We start from the raw sequence: 18,342 nt of genomic DNA, 5'->3' as shown, positions 1-18,342 counted from the left end.
TCAGTTTCACAAATAATTGGAATTGTACATAATATCCGAAGATGACAGCAGAATGAAGCAGTTGCTTGTCTGATAGCCCTAGAGCTCGAAGAAAGTACCCCAGTGCGACAAAACCCACGGGTATGGGAGAGACGACGGAATAAGACCTTCTGGGAGGAGGTGGTGGGGAGACACTTCACAGAAACTCTCTGGCTGCAACATTTTAGAATGACACGGCCGACGTTTGAGATGTTGTGTGGATTCACCAGTCCTGATGTTGCCCATCACAGGTTGCCAACGACCACCGGTTCCAACCCAAAAGTGGATTGCCATCACCCTTTAACAAGCTGGCAACCTGCGCCGAGTATAGAGTAGTTGGAGAAACTTTCGGGGTTAGTAAAACTACCGTCCATCGATGTGTATATGCTGTGTGCACCGCTATTAAAGAAAAATTAATGCGGCGTTATATCAGACTTCCGACTGTAGCGGAGGCCAATGAAATTGCATACCGCAATTCCTTGGTGCATCTTGTGCCACAGATTTACGGTGCGCTGGATGGCACGCATGTGCCTATTCTTCCCCCGACGGAAGGCTACTGCGATTACATTAATCGCAAAGGGTGGCCATCTATTGTTCTCCAGGCCCTTGTTGATGACAGGTGCATGATACGAGACATTTGCGTTGGCACTCCTGGAAGTGCCCATGATGCAGCTGTGTTTGCAGCATCGGATCTGTACAGGTGAGCCTACCTTTCAACATCCCTTCTCAGTGCAATAACAACTGAATTAGTACTGTAACCTGCTTCCCTTAAGGTTTTTAATTAAAACTGAAATTTGAATTAATACAAAATAACGACGTTTAATCAAAAAAACTAAAGTTAATATTAATGAGAGAATTTCTCATATATGCTAAAACATCTGCCATTTAATAATAAGAAAAAAATGTTTAGATAATGAAACACACGGTTTATTAAATATTTTGACTGGCACAGTAAATTACCTTTGCGGTTTTTGTATTATTTAGACATCCTGAGAGACACCCCCAGGCTACAGTTGATGTGGAGGGAGTTCAGGTACCCCTTTTAGTAGCAGGAGACCCAGCCTATCCGCTACTGCATTGGCTCATCACAAGAAATAACGAGTCTCTTCATCAGACCATGCGAACCGCTCCGCTATTCTCGTTTTGATTGCACGTGATGAAAATGTATCATGTGACACATTTATTTGTGTTAAAGCCCTTTTTTTCCGACAAAAATTGTTTCCAAGGTAGTTTTTGCGACATCTGAAGTATCGATATGGAATTTATGCGCTAAAGTTAAACGGAAAAATATTATGTCGACATGTACAACATTTTATCGATAATTAGCATTTCCATCAGCTAAAATTTGAAGCGCTAAATATTTTTTTGCAAAAACTCCTTGGATGGAAACCTGGTTTGTGTGGTTTATTTGTCCAGTTGTTCTGGTTTTGTATTCCATTTCTAAAGATAAAGTTAATATGAATAAGCTTTGGTGGCAGCATGAGTGTGTCTTGTAATTCACCGACTCCCCTTCCAGGACAGGTTTCTGCCTGATATCTGAAGCTGCTGGGATAGGGCCCAGGTGTCATAACATTGTAAAGGTTGTCATAATATAATACCGTATATGCTCCAATAAACGCCGAGTCTCTTATTGTTGCTGGTCCCTAATAAGCGCCAGGCTTCAGAAGGGACATGGCCAAATAGTAGCTGGTCTCTAACAGTAGCCGGGTCTTTGATATTTGCCTACTAGTGCACATTATAAGCGTCTGTTTCTTTACAGACATGTGTAATACATGTGCACGTCAGAATGTTGCATATACAAGAAATACAGATATACCAGTTTCTAAAACTGCTTCGTTTTCGTGCTGGGTTGACCTAAATACGGACAAACCTGGAAGAAAAGGAAGACAATAGTGAACTGGATAACAACGAAGCCGTCATTGCGGATTCGGACGACGAATAGCAGCGAAAGGTACAAAAAGACATTGCCATTTATCTTTAACAGTCTTATGCAGCATGTGAAATTCAAACAAACTAGATGTTTGTAATATTAGCCGATATTTTTGTGTACCTACTTGTACCAACACATGCGAAAAAAATACTATGTTCTGAAGGTTTTTGTTAATAATGGCCGGTCTCTAATAGCAGCCGGTGTCTATTAAGTGCCGGAAGCCAAGGTAAGTTTTGCAAATAAACTCCAGGGGCCTCTATTGGAGCATATACGGTAATGTGTATATATATATATATATATATATATATATATATATATATATATATATATATATATATATATATATATATATATATATATATATATATATATATATATATATATATGATCCTTTTCAATGAAAGGATAGATATCATCAAGTTTAAATTGATTCAGTTGCAGGCGTTCCCTTAACAAATAAAAGTACAGCATTTTTTTTTTCACTTGCTCACTTCTGCCACTGCCAAGCAAACACAGGTTTTTCCTGTCCTTTCTCCCTGTTTTCATCGAGTCACTAATCTGGTACAACTGCACATCAGTCTTGATAATATTATTAAAGGTAGGGTAAATTATTACACACAATCCATATACAAAGACATTACCTTTAAGACACTAATACAAAGACAGAAAGTCACATTTTCTGATGGAAAATGTGTTACATTTAAATGTGTTTGCAAGTTTTCTTCTCATTATTAGTATACTGTAAAAGGGTGTTTTCAAAATGTATACCACAAGAAGAATTTAATCCTGCATAGTGGATGAACCAGTCTATCTCCCATTCTTACTCTGAATTACAAAAATATTTGTAAGTTTAAAACATGGAATATCTAAAGGAGTACCTCTGTTATACCAACAGACATTCTAAATTCACAGTGTGATCCACATGACCATGTAGTGCTCAGCAGGATGTGCAAAAATATGCTGAAAATTAAATCAGTCAGTTTTGAACTGCTGGAATTTTACATTAGTTTCAGAATTCCATATGAACATCTACACATTTCTTATTTTTTTATACTAAATGTTTATCAAATTTCTTGGATTTCAAGAACCACTTCTGGTCACAGTGCAAATATAACAAAAACAAACAATGTACTGATTTTAACAGAGTCTTAAAAAGTGTAAATAAAATTATGTGACAGCAAAAAAACACATCTTTAACAACGTTCCATTTATATTCTAGGTATTACAAATTATTCTTATTGAAACACAGTTATATACAATTAAAATATAAATAATACATATTTAGTTCTAATATGCTAATTTATATTGTTTCTAGAAATTATTTTTCTGTTGGTTCAATTTAAATCTGAGTATTATTAGAAACAAATATGGGGAGAATGTCCATATTTGGGGAAGCACAGTGGTAGCACGTCTGCCTCACAGCAAGAATCCCTTGTTTGCATCCCTTGTCTGCCCTGCTTGGAGTTTACTTGTCTATGTGGGTGTCCTCCAGGTGCTCTGGTTTCCTCCCTCTGTCCACAGACATACAGGTTAGATGAATTAGTTATGCTAAATCCGCCCTATTATGTGTTTGCAGTGTGTATTCACCCTGCAGATTTGTGCCTTGCCCAAGGTTTGCTCCAGCCTTGCACCCTGTCCTGGCTGAAATGGGCTCCAGCACCCTCCGTGACACTGGTCTGGATTAAGCAGGTTCGAAAGTTACATTAAATTAATAATTAGTATACTTTGTTTTCAGAAATATTAATGCAGGTAAAATTCCATTACAACGAACTCTGAGGGACCTAAAAAAATATTTTGTTGTAACTAAAATTTCGTTGTAATGAGATTCTGTATTTGTTACTATAGTGCTTTCTTTAACTTGCGCCCAGGTGTTTGCAATCATTTCAATAGCTTCTTTTGCGTTAATTTTAATCTCCTCCTGCCTACAAGTTATACTGGTGAGAATTTTTCTCAGCATTTCCTTGCGTTAATACACTTTCAGGGTGCGAATAATGCCCATATCCAATGGCTGAAGCACTGCTGTGCAATTGGGTGGGAGTAATTCAACACGAACATTATCTAAATGTGGACGCGTGTCATGGGCAGCACAGTTATTAATCAGGAGCCGAACCATCCTTTTCTTCTTCATATTGTGAGGTTTCTGAATTCCTTTGAGACACCCCAACCCATTCCCCACCCAACGAGAATGACATGCTAAAGTGCGTCCCGATGCGTGATTGCAGCATCTGTGGAAGATTGTTTGTCTGTTGCCAGGGCAGGGAAAAAACAGGCTCATAGGGCTGCAGTGAAGAGACACAGAAGCAAATCATAAAAGATCGGGGTTGCGCTTTAAGTCCCTGTCTTGCATCCCAAAACACAAGGCTGAGTCTCAGTACTTTAGCAAAACCAGCTTTATTCAGCTTTAAACAGGAATAGCACACTTATTTTTTGTAGCGTTATCTGCCACTCTGCTATACACAGACACAGCAGGCAGGCAGGGTTGTGGCTAGATCAGTGATCAAGTAATCCTGTTACCTGCATTTAACAATGTACCTTTCACCACCCATCAAGATCTTTTCTGTTTGCTTTGCTGTAGAGACGCAGCATAGCTGAGTGACACAGCAGAGCTTTGAGCCTGCTGTTGCCGCGGCAACAGATTAACAGTCCTCCATTGACACGAAGATTGTTCTTCGGGACGCTCTTCAGTGTGCTGCCTAGTTGGGGGAGGCCCCAAGAGAGTTTATAAACCTCACATTTTCTTGAATGAGTGCCGCATTAATAGGAATGTTTCTTGAATAAGCATCACTGAACCACATAAAAACTGCTTTTTTGACATCTTCAAATGCAGCAGTTCACATACGTTTGCAACTACAGATTTTTCTTCTTTTTTTGCTCGGTCGTTCAAGAAAGTTGACAGTGTCAATGGTGAAATTCTGAATTCACTGGCAACGTCTTTTTTCTTTTTGCCACAATCGAGAACTGCAATAATGTTTTTTTTTTTAATAATATGAACTGTTATTTTTTCGTGTCTGCCGTTTCCATAGGAGGGTGACAATGAGTTAAATTCCAATGGATGTTTTTCAAATGTTGACGAGCAATAAGCAAAAGGTATCACTGAAAACCACAATAAACAAAAAGGCAAAAAAAAACAAAAAACAAAACAGTACGAGGAAAGTTCGAAGAAAGAGAAAAAATTACAGTGTTTCTGTTTGGGAATTGTTGTGCACAACTAAGCCGTGGCCACAGAATTAGCTACTTAGTGGATGATTCATTCAGGCATTTCAAGCTCTTTTGGGCACTTCATTGTAATGAAAGTATCAGCAGAATGTGCTTAGTAGTAACGAGATTTCTATAGACTCGCGTCATATGGAGAAATTGTCGGCACTATAAAAATACTTTATTGTAAAGAAAATTTCATTGTAAAGATATTCGTTGTAACGTAATTTTGCCTGTATAACTCATAAAACTTTTACTGGTATTTGTTGCTCCTCTTGTTTTTAAAATATAACAGATTTTGTTGTGTTATGTGTTAAAATAATTCCTGTATTTAAAATTTATTTGCATGTTATCTTTGTAATATAGTAATTTGTTATGATATTATCCTTCCTATTTTTCCTTCACATCACTCATAGAACCACTCATACAATTTTAACACTAACTTGAGTATATATATAAAATTGTAAAAAGAAAAGAAAATAAGAAGGCAATGTTATATTTGTTTTTACTTTTGCATTGAGGAAAAATTAGTAAAATATAATATGTATGTATTACTGGGTAAACTATGCTGTGCATTAATAATGAGACTGGTATATTTTTCAGCCTTTCTTAAGGGTGCAAAGAAAATAATTTCGCAGTCAATTAGGAGGTCATTATTTTTTTATATTTTTGAGAATACAACAAAGTTATAACATTTTCATGAGAATAAGTTATCCAGAGTGATTTATTGTTTTTCAGATTCCTTCACGGTTCATGGAGGTTTGGAAATCTGGTCTAGTGGAAGCTGAAGCTGCCCTTCCGGAACCTACGATAAACACCATTGCCAAAAATGGCACATTAGAAAACATCAAAAAGGAAGAACCTGTTGAAGATATTAAAATATCTGTGGTATCTACAGCCTTACCTTCAATATGTAATTTGTCTAATGGTAAAATAGAGTCTTCAAAGAAGCGGAAGGAAAAGCAGCTAGCTGCTGTTGAAATGCAGGTTGCTAACAGCACTAATCACTCACTAAAACATTTGTGTAGCTCTAAAAGAGCAAAGTCCTCAAGAAAGGAAGAATACACTATCAGGAAGAAAACATCTAGGTCATCATGTCAAAGAAAACATCTTTCTCATTCATTAAATTCATCCACGTCTCATATTGACTCCATACCAAGGAGTCTTTGTTCAAAAGTTCCTAAACGTACTCCTGAGCACAAGGAATTAAAATCTGGTAAACAAAGTGAAAATAATTGTCATTTTCCACAAGTAAACCATAAACAATTAAATAAAAGCATAATAAAAGATGTTTTTACTGAAGACAATAGTACAGATTCTGAGTCTGAGAACAGCTTACTTGATAGCCATTTTTTGCATGCCACAGAAAAAGATGATAATATTGACTTAAATGGGAAGAACAGGCACAAGGTGTCCAAGTGTCTAACAGCCAGTAAGCGCTTAATGAAAAGAGCTTTGAAAGTTATAAAACATACAGCAAAAGAAGATCATATTTATGTTAACAGGATTATACAGAAAGTATTATCCAATGGTGACCTTGATAAAGACCCTGACAGTTGTAAAGTAGAAAGTGTATGTGTAAATAACAGTTGTAAAAAAAAGATTAAACAATCAGAGATGCCATATTCTAATTTAATGGAGTCAAATCTGACTGTTGATTCACAGTGTGCTTTATCAGATATTGAGTGCCCAAGTTTATCTTTGAAATTACCCAGGCCGAAGTCTGAAAAGAAGAGTGTTGATTTTCCAAAGAATACCGAAGAAGAAGAACATAGTTTGAAGCCCCCAGATTCTCTTAATACTTCTGAAGAAACTTGTCTGACAGAAGAAAATGTGGATAAGATTTTTGAAAAAGAAGATGAATCAAAGAGATCTCCTGTATCTGCCACTGTTTCTTCCTCCTCTACCAATGCAGCAGTATTTGATAGTACTGTTGTGAAACAAGCTCTTGCAGATGTAAAGGAGATATCTTTACGATCTGTGATCAGTGAAGATGGTGGGCCTGCCAGACATGCTACTTTACGTCCAGACTCCAACTATAAGTTTAGTACCTTGTTGATGCTGTTGAAGGACATGCATGACAGTCGTGTTCGAGATGAATCCAACATGGTTGTAGGACAGGCTGCCCAGAGCTCCACTTTTGTTTCTTGCAACAATTCGTTGTCTATTGAGAAATCTAAATCCTCATCTGGTAGTTGTTGGTCTTTGATTTCAGACAATGAAAACAAATCTTCAGAACCACCTAAAACAATTAGTGGAAGTGATAGCACTCTAGACAAAGAGGCACGGTCAGACAACAAAATGCGAAACCGACAGAGTAACCAAAACATGCAAAATCCAAATTTTTCCTGTACACAAAAAAATAGCTATTTGTCAAAAAATAAGCAGTCAAAATCTAAAACTTCAAAATCAGTCACTGAAAAAGGAAACTCCTCTGGTGATTCCAGATATTATAAGGCTATGTGCAAAAGTCGGAAGGTCCATGTTGATTTGCATAGGCGCTCCAGAAAAAAACGTCTCCTTATGGCCAAAAAGCGTAATCGTACTGTGCCTTTGGAATTGGCAGAACATGCTTATGGAAAAGACTGCAGTTATGCCCATAGTGATGTTAGACAGTCAAAACTTGGTGTTCGATTCCACAGAGAAACTTCTTCAGTCTTTGCACTAACCAGTGAGGACAAGAGCTCAGTGGATTTGAACTGTGTTGCCCCCAAAAAACGGTGGCAAAAATTTGAGAGCTCTGAGAAACATTCTGAAAGCTATATTGTATGTGAATCTAATACAGAGGCAATTGGGTACACCAATATGGATGAGCTTCCTGATTTGCAGAAAATTGAGGAATTGAAAGATGGATGTGACATTGTGCCTTCAGGACTTCGCACAAGCTGTAATAGTGAACAGGCTGTTTGTCTGGACAACCACAAGGCTTCAGAACCAAAGAACGATGGTACCATTATGTCAAATACTCTGACAAACAAAGACCAGCATATTCTTAAGGACAAGGATGTCTCATTACCAGGTAGGTGTTTAAAAATCGCCTTCCAACTAGAGAATGTTTAAAGATAATTATGTACAATATAAATTCCTTGCAATGAAATATCAATATAAACGTTTTTTTTCAAGTGCAGTAATTTTTCAAATGTGTTCTAAAGGAACCATTTTAACAACATTGCAATTTGTGATTATAAGTAACATTCTTTGAAAGGGTCATTTTAAATTAATAACACAAAATGGGTGAAGTTTGGGCCATTTAAAAAAAAAAATAATCAAAAGTTAACCAGCACTCTTTTGCGCAGTAATTTGAAATGATCTTATAAAACAGTTAAAACCTATATGCATAATGTGGAGAGTATATGTCATTTTTTCTTAAGATTGAGAAGTTCTTTTTACCAGAGAATCTAGTTTAAAAGTTGTGTCAGTAAATCCTGAATGGCTGCTTGCAATCAAGAAGCTGTTATTCTGTGACAAATACAATTAATACATTTTCAAAATAAATTTGCCTTTAAAATTAATATATGTTCAAAATTAAATTTATGAGTCTTTCATATAACTAAGCAAATACATTTTTGGTAGAGGATGTTATGTGGGTATTAAGGAATGTTGTGTATGGTATGAAAATTTGTTTTTATTTGCATTTGGTTATATTAGCCGGTCATATGGGGAAGAGTTGATGACCAACATTGGTACTGGCAAATGTACCAGTCATAATATTTTTCAAAAGAATCCCAGACACTTCTTTCCTAATGTTGGTAGTTTCATCATAAAAGCTGAAACCAAAAATAAAAAGACAGGTAAAAGTGTGCCTGCCGTTCAAAAAGATGTATTATCTATGCAAGAAGATGTTCTGTGTTTACTGAAGGGTAAAGTTTATTGTAAACTAGCAAAATACCTGCGCTTCGCAGCGGAGAAGTAGTGTGTTAAAGAAGTAATGAAAAAGAAAAGGAAACATTTTGAAAATAACGTAACATGATTGTCAATGTAACTGTTTTGTCACTGTTGTGAGCGATGAGGTGTTGCTGTCATATATATATATATATATATATATATATATATATATATATATACATATGCATATATATATATATATATATATATATACACTATATATATATACATATATATACATATACACATACATATACACACACACACACATAAACATATATATATATACATATATACACATACATCCACATATATATACATATATATACATACATTACAGGGCAAAACTTTGGACACACCTCCTCATAAATCTAAATAAATTAAGATTTTATACAAATAATGTTTTTCATTTTTCTTCCTTGATGGATTCTGGCACCCCCAGCAACAGTTGCTCGCACCCCAAAGAGTGTGTGTGTATATATATATATATATATATATATATATATATATATATATATATATATATACACTCAGCAAAAAAAGAAACGTCCTCTGACTTTCAACTGTTTTTACTTTCAGTAAACTTAATGTGTAAATATTTGTATGAACACTAAAAGAGTCAACACCATAAGACATAAACTAAAAATGTTTCACAATGTGTCCCTGAATGAAGGGAGGCTCAAAATCAAAAGTACCAGTCAGTATTTGGTGTGGCCACCAGCTGCTTGAAGTACTGCAGTGCATCTCCTCCTCATGGACTGGACCAGATTTGTCAGTTCTTGCTGTGAGATGTTACCCCACTCTTCCAACAAGGCACCTGCAAGTTTCTGGACATTTCTGGGGGGAATGGCCCTAGCCATCAATCCAAATCGATCCCGCTCCAGGGTACAGGCCTCGGTGTAACGCTCATTCCTTCGACGATAAACACGAATCCGTCCATCACTCCTGGTGAGACAAAACCGTGACTCATCAGTGAAGAGCACTTTTTGCCACTCCTGTCTGGTCCAGCGAAGGTGGGTTTGTGCCCATAGGCGGCATTGTTGCTGGTGATGTCTGGTAAGGACCTGCCTTACAACAGGCCTACAAGCCCTCAGTCCAGCCTCTCTCAGCCTATTGCGGACAGTCTGAGCACTGATGGAGGGATTGTGTGTTCCTGGTGTGACTCGGGCAGTTGTTGTGGCCATCCTGTACCTGTCACGCAGGTGTGATATTCGGATGTACCGATCCCGTGCAGGTGTTGTTACATGTGGTCTTCCACTGCGAGGATGATCAGTTGTCCTTCCTGTCTCCCTGTAGCGCTGTCTTAGGCGTCTCACAGTGCGGACATGGCAATTTATTGCCCTAGCCACATCAGCAGTCCTCATGCCTCCCTGCAGCATGCCTAATGCACGTTCACGCAGATGAGCAGGGACCCTGGACATCTTTCTTTGGGTATTTTTCACAGTCGGTAGACAAGTCTCTTTAGTGTCCTGCGTTTTTAGAACGTAACTCCGCCTCCCACGGCTATCGAGCAAAAGTCTATTATAGTATATGGATGAAAAAATAGGTTCCAGTTATGACCATTACGCGTAGAATTTCGAAATTAAACCTGCCCAACTTTTGTAAGTAAGCTGTAAGGAATGAGCCTGCCGAATTTCAGCTTTCTACCTACATGGGAAGTTGGAGAATTAGTGAGTGAGTGAGTCAGTGAGGGCTTTGCCTTTTATTAGTATAGATAATCAAACAGCCAGCTTTTATTTCAGACTAGGCTGACCCGCCTTTTAAGGCGACCGACTTTTAAGTTGACCACTTCTTAAGGCAATTCAATATGTAGATCAATTTGATATTTTATACAAACTCATTAATTTGGTTATATTGCATTTGAGCGGTATTACTTTAATACTCGTAGTTTCTGTTATTTTGTGATGAAATGTAAACTTTTTTTCTATATTGAGGTCGTCCTTTTGAACCCCCCTGATATTTACTACGCGGTGAGGCATTTGTACTCCATCAACATTATTTCCAGAGACATAATTTTGTCTATTTTTCCAGCGCATCGTGCACAAAAGCAAGGGAACGATGGGAGCACCAGAACTCTGCTCACATCATGTTGCTTCTTACCGCAAGCTGCAAGAAGTAAGTCTGTGATAAGCGGAATACTGCTACGCTTTCCACTCACGGGACGGAAGGACAATCCCGACCGCTTTTATATAGTAAGAAAGAAGAAGAAGAAGATATCGCACTGTCTGGAGTAGAAAATCATCTTTTACCTGGAAAAATGAAACTACAAATCCCATCGTGCATTGCAAAATGGACGGGGCGTGTGTGAAACTCCGCGTCTGCGTATCACTCATGGGACGGAAGGACAATCCTGACCGCTTTTATATAGAAGGATATTACTTTTGTTTATTTTAACAAATGAAGTTTTTAGGTGTTGATTAAACAGAAGTCCAACACGTTAGTCCCTAGACCTTACCGGAAGTTTGTGCTCCAGAGGATTTAAATGTAATTTATAAAGGGGAGCTGAAAGCCAAATAAGGAATTTGGAAGGTATGCCCATTATTATACATCTGCCTATCTACTAATATGTATGGTAATCCTCTGAAGATAAGGTCAAAATAGATTATTAAACTTCTATCAAAATGTAAGTGAGTAAATTGACAATATGTCATATGTCACTAATAAGACTATTTTTTCACTATTTTTTGTACTGTAAGAACATCATTAGCTCAAATGAAAAAATTTTACCAAACACTGGCAGTGCTCACATTTTGGTCTGGAAAGTATTCTACTTTAGCTGCGTGATTTAACTAGCCACATTAAAGTTATAGTATTTACTGACAGGTAAATTTCTAGACATTTTAACTTAATTGGGGCACATACACACAGTCACTTGTGAAAGACATACTTGAATGAATTTTCCAGATTCAGAGCTTGTGCATGTTTTGTGATTATTGCTACAGACTTGTATTGCACTTTTCTGTATGTGTGAACCTTTATGTGAGATACTTTATTGTAGAGACCTACATTCCTAATGAACTCAAATAAATTCTTTGTGGCACCAGGTGTGTTTTATTGCAATGAGCAGGACTGGATTTGATTCTGTGCATAAGTGGGTATGCAAAGAATGGAAAAATTTATTCTAATTAGACTTCTTTTTTTCTTCATTGTTGTCTAGGTGTTTTACACTTTAGGGTTTAATTAACATGACAGGATTCATAATTTCCAAATTATGAACATTTCTTTTCATTTTGATACTTAAATATCTGAAAAGTGTCAGGTGACCTAGGTTCAAAATTATAATTCTCAGTTTTACTGGAAGTTTCTGCAAACAGTAAAATATATTCACAATTTTTAAAAGATGTCTGATGTCAGACTCCTGAAATATTATTTAACATTTAGCACATAGTTAATCCTATGATACGAGTGCTTCTGATTTGCCATTGGACTCACTTTAAGAAATGTGATAATGCTTGACTACAACACTCTTTTGCTGTTTAGAGCAGTTAATTACTGGGAAAGTTTGGCCTCTCAAAGAATGGAAGTATTAAATGCAGTGCAGCAATCATTACTTTAAACAGTTAGTATATTGAGGCAATCATTATTGCAATTATAATTAACTAGCCGACACCCGCCGTAGCATACAACAGTGTAAGAATAGGAACAGAAAACGGTGAGAAAGGAATTCAGAAATCAAGAAGAAAGAAATACTTCTTGAAAGACGCAGTTGTGAATAGGTGTTTTGCTGGAGACGATAGATAATGAGTCGAAAGATCTAACCTTAGAAAAAGCTACGTACAACTGACCCTGGCTGAAGACTGGTTGTTGTAGATTAACACAAATCTTTGCAAACATAATGCAAGGCAGGATGTTGGGGCCGTGTTTGAAGTAAATGACAATGGTAGCATGGAGAATCTCAGAAAGAGCTTGAATTTCAGCTTCACCACCATAAACTCCTGATGTTGCCATGTATTGATAGTATTCATGATTTGTTTTGATAACTCGACTTGCATTGGAAAGAATAACAGGAAGAACGTCTCCAAATCTGTCCCAATGTGATGCAACGATATCTACTGCCCTATGTCTTAGTGAGAGTGCATTGCCTTTGTCAACCGTTTATGTCAAGAAATAACCCACTGATAGGAACAGGCGGTTTCCGGATCCCGGAATAGAGATGACGTTGTATAAAAACCCATCGACTGAGAAGATACTGTCGTTCATTTTATAACAAAGGCTTAGGAAACAACCGTCGCAGTATAACGAAAATAGCAAGGAGTGAAACCAAATAGCAAGGAGCGAAACCAATGCCAATGATCGAGAGAGTACCTTCCTGTAGCAGGCTACGGAAAAGACTCCCAGGCGCACACATGGCCGAAGTGAAAGGTCACATGGTCAGGCTAGATATAGGGCGGTGACGTGACACCATGGGGTTATGAAAGAGGAGCGGGAAACGCAGTAGTCTGAAGGAGGAATAGGAATCGAGAAAAGCGGCGTGGGTGTGTATGGGAGGCCTCAGGCAGCGTGGGGAAGGGTTTGGAAGAAGAGGAATAGGAATTGAGAAATGCCACGTGGGCTGCGTGTGGGGGGACAGGTTTTGAAGAGGAAGCAGGACGAACCAGAAGAAAAATATATATATAACAGATTTACAATTAATTGTGCAGCCTTACTTTTGTTACTACCACTTTTATCACATTATAGAATTAGGTAGCAAATAAAAATGTGATTCATTTGTGCTTTGAAGTATGGTGATGTAACCCATTAGGTTTGAATATTCATATTTAAATAGTTGCAGGATAGAAAATCTTTTTGTATATGTGTTATAAAGGGTATTAACAATAAAAGCTAACTATTCAAAAATACAAATATATTTCTGGATTTTTTTTATGTAAGATACAGCAGTATTGTATAGCACATCTGAAGTAATAAGATGGCAAAATTATTAGAAGAAACAATTTTCATTTTTGATTCCGTGCTTCGACTCAGGTCGTGACAACACAGCTTATCTGCCTGTGAGTGAATATCGGTTCTTTCTCTCTAATAAATAAAACGACTTTCTCAAATGTTTATCCATGCTCTTTCTTCTTTGCTTTATTGTTGATGTGTCATCTAGAATATATAAAACTAGACATTAAGCCCGTTACAATAACGGGCGCTAGAACAGTAGTGCATAAACATTAGTAGGAACAGTCTATATTAAATGGCAAGGGACCTTGTATGTGGCTATAATATGCGTCCCTGTATTGTGTGCCTTTAATTTTCTCTGTGAGTAATACTGGTTTGTATTTCCGTAAAATGCCTGTAATTTTGTCAGACAGTAATACAGTGGAACCTCGGTGGAACCGAAGTAATTTCCCCCATAGGATTGTATGTAAATACAATTAATCCGATCCAGACCTATGAACTGTATGTAAATATATATATTTTTTAAGATTTTAAGCACAAATATAGTTAATTATACCATAGACTGCACTGCGTAATAGTAAACTAAATGTAAAAACATTGAATAACACTAAGAAAACCTTGAACAACAGAGAAAACTAACACTGCAAGAGTTCGCACTATAGCCTTATGACCCGCTCGCTAAAAACACCTTTTTTAATGAGTTTTAAGCACAGGGAAAAATCCGTAATCTAATAAACAACCAAGAAAAGTAACATTGCAACAATGCATGCGTGCGCCTGTATAAGTGTGTGTGTCTGACTCTGTCCCGTGCCTGCGTGTGTGTGTGTGTGGGCGCGCGTGTCTGTCTCTGTGGCGGGCCTGCCTGTGTGTGTGTGTGAGTGTGTCTCTCACGTGGGCCTGCGTGCGTGTGTGTGTGCGAATACGCGTGTAACTGTCTCTCGCACGGGCCTGCCTGCCTGCGTGCATGCGTGCTTGTGTGCGTGTGTGCATGCGTGCTTGTGCGCGTGTCTGTCTCTCGCGCGGGCCTGCGTGCGCGCGCGTGTGTGTGTGTGTGTGTGTGTGTGTGTGTGTGCTTGCGTGCATGTGTGTCTGTCTCTCAGACGGGCCTGCGTGTCTGTCTGTCTGTCTCGCGCACACGCACCTGTGTGTGTCTCTATCTCTCTCTCTGCACACACAGGGAATGCACAGGAAGAGACTGAACACGTGCCGTGTGGCCCCGCGCCTGCGCACTTCACCAGAAGACACACACACGGACACCTGAACGCACACAGGGGTTTTATTATATATAAAATTATTGTCCTGGTAAAATTTATAAGAGCTGAGAACGCAGGAAGTGTGTCTGACAAAAGCATTCACACGACTGAGGTTAGATGACCGTGGTCATGTTTGAAAATAGTTGTAAGTAGGGGGTGGTTTGAGAGAACCTCATGTTAGAAGTCTCCGTCTCACAGGACTTCATACTGCAACAGCCTTTTTTAGAATCTTTTAATTCTCGCTGGCAACACGAATTAGACGATCTGCAAGTCTCCGGCTTAAAGTTTAAATCTGAACAATATGTTTGATCTCTTTTTGCTGTTTAGTTATTTCACAGAGTAATAATTTCCGTTTGTTTGCACTAATGTAATCTTTCCTCTCCTTTTTTTGAGACTTTGCCATTTTCGTACTTCCATTATCTGTAACCTGCTGTGTATGTGTACCGCACCAACATTTTTGAATTCTTTACAACATTCTACTTTGTCATCTACTCTTCGTCCTTTATTTCCGGCCTCGGGCATGTTTAAATCTCTTTCTTGCGGGCCATATAACGCTGCTTGGGGGGAGCTGAACGCATGCTAAGAAGATGCAGTCGGATCATCTGCTGGCGAGTTGCGTGTTGGGCTTGTTGTGCTGCACATCGATCACTTAAAAACCTATACAGCAGCTGTCCTTTTGTCTCACGTGACGTCAAAGTGTCTTCCGAAAAGATCATGTCTCGTCTCACTCCCAAGATTTTTTTTATAATAGAAAGAAATAAAAAAAAAAAAAAAAACAAAAAGCACACTGATGCAAGTATTCAGACTCTTGATTCAGTTCTTAGTTGAAGCACCTTTAGCAGTGGCTGTAGCCTGGAGTCTTCTTGGGTACAACACAACAAACTTTGCACTCCTGGATTTGGGAATTTTCTGAATGTTGTCACTGCACTTCCTCTCAATCTCTGTCAGCTTGGATGGAAATCATCGGTTGACAGCTATTTTAAGGACACTGCAGGGGTGTTTGATTGGGTTCAAGTTTGTGCCAAGAGCGGACCACTCAAGAATACTCACAGAGTTGACACAAATCTGCTCCTATGTTATTCTTGCTTCGTGTATAGGGTCTTCACCATTGGAATGACGTGGTGCCTGGTTTTCTTCAGACGTGATGCTAAACTTGATTTCATCATACCAGAGAATCTTGTTTCTCACAATCTGATGGCCTTTAGGTGCCTTCTAACAAAATCCAACCGAGCTTCAATGTGTCTTTAACTGAAGGAGGGTTTTCAGTCTGGCTGCTCTGTCATAAAGCCCAGATCAGTGCAGTGATGGTTGTTCTTCTGGAAATTTCCATTTCCACTTATGTGACCAAGAACCCTAGTTCCAGAAAACCTCATTTACCATGGCATTTCTCCCATGATTGCTCGATTTTGGCCAGGTAGCCAGCTATAGGAAGAGTTGTGTTTGTTCAAGATTTCTTCAATTGAAGAATTATCTAACCAACAGTGTTCTAGGGAACCTTCAATGCTGTAGGAGATTTTTTTTAGCCTGTTCTGTCTCTAAGCTCTGCATGTAATTCCTTTGACCACATGGTTTTATTTTTGCTGTGATACACACTGTTAACCGTGGGACATTTTATAGGCAGGTGTTTACTTTTCGTAATCCTCATCAAGCAATCAAATTGATTAAAGGTGGGCTCAAAGCAAGGTGTAGAAACATCTTAATGATAATCAGTAAAATGGGATGCACGATCTCTATAATCTTATTTGTCACGACTTCTTCTTTATGATTTTCTTTATTGTGAATATGTTTAGGTTGTAATATATACTGTACATTGATCATCCAAAACATTAAAACCAGTGACAGGTTATCTTAATTAGAACATTAGAACAATCTAGACGAGAACAGGCCATTCAGCCCAACAAAGCTCGCCAGTCCTATCCACTTGTTTCCTCCAAGAAAACATCAAGTCGAGTTTTGAAAGTCCCTAACGTCTTACTGTCTACCACACTACTTGGTAGCTTATTCCAAGTGTCTATCGTTCTTTGTGTAAAGAAAAACTTCCTAATGTTTGTGCGAAATTTACCCTTAACAAGTTTCCAACTGTGTCCCCGTGTTCTTGATGAGCTCATTTTAAAAAGTCTCGATCCACTGTACTAATTCCCTTCATAATTTTAAACACTTCAATCATGTCACCTCTTAATCTTCTTTTGCTTAAACTGTAAAGGCTCAGCTCTTTTAATCTTTCCTTATAATTCAACCCCTGTAGACCTGGAATCAGCCTAGTCGCTCTTCTCTGACCTTTTCTAGTGCTGCTATGTCCTTTTGTAGCCTGGAGACCAAAACTGCACACAGTACTCAAGATGAGGCCTCACCAGTGCATTATAAAGGTTGAGCATAACCTCCTTGGACTTGTACTCCACAGATCAAGGCGCTATATAACCTAACATTCTGTTAGCCTTCTTAATGGCTTCTGAACACTGTTGGGAAGTTGATAGCTTGGAGTCCACTATGACTCCTAAATCCTTCTCATAAGGTGTACTCTCGATTTTCCGACCGCCCATTGTGTATTCAAACCTAATATTTTTACTTCCTATGTGTAATACTTTACATTTACTGACATTAAGTTTCATCTGCCACAAATCTGCCCAAGCCTGTATGCTATCCAAGTCCTTCTGTAATGATATAACGGGTTCCAAATTATCTGCTAATCCACCTATCTTGGTATCATCTGCAAACTTAACCAGCTTGTTTCTTATATTCCTATCTAAATCATTTATATGTATTAAAAATAGCAGCAGCCCTAGTACTGACCCCTGCTGGTCACCACTCTTAACATTGTCCAGTTCTGATGAGGTTCCTCGCACCATCACCTTCTGCTTCCTGTGTTTGAGCCAATTCTGCACCCATCTAAAAACATCACCCTGAACTCCCACTTCTTTTAACTTGATGCCCAACCTCTCATGTGGCACCTTATCAAATGCTTTCTGAAAGTCCAGATAAATAATATCATAAGCTCCACTTTGATCGTATGCTTTTGTTGCCTCCTCATAGAATTCCAACATGTTAGTAAAACACGACCTCCCTCTTCTGAACCCATGCTGACTGTTCAGAATAACTCCTGTCCTTGCCATGTGTTGCTCAATCTTATCCTTAATAATTCCTTCCATTAATTTTTCTGTCATGCATGTTAAGTTTACTGGC

General features: G+C 38.2%; 1 protein-coding gene across 5 annotated transcripts in view; it reads left to right on the top strand.

The window, feature by feature from the left end:
• The window catches only part of LOC120542612 (histone-lysine N-methyltransferase, H3 lysine-36 specific-like), a 136,214-nt gene that overhangs the window by 67,679 nt on the left and 50,193 nt on the right, over window positions 1–18,342 (top strand). For all 5 annotated transcript variants that reach the window (XM_039775191.1, XM_039775190.1, XM_039775189.1 and 2 more), the window contains exon 5: window positions 5,882–8,162. In XM_039775191.1, coding sequence (XP_039631125.1) covers window positions 5,882–8,162 — 2,281 coding nt within the window. The remainder of the gene's footprint in view (window positions 1–5,881; window positions 8,163–18,342) is intronic.

The sequence above is a fragment of the Polypterus senegalus genome, chromosome 13 (genome assembly GCF_016835505.1).
Source record: "Polypterus senegalus isolate Bchr_013 chromosome 13, ASM1683550v1, whole genome shotgun sequence".
Classification (NCBI taxonomy): domain Eukaryota; kingdom Metazoa; phylum Chordata; class Cladistia; order Polypteriformes; family Polypteridae; genus Polypterus; species Polypterus senegalus.
This window is presented reverse-complemented; position numbering and strand designations above follow the sequence as displayed.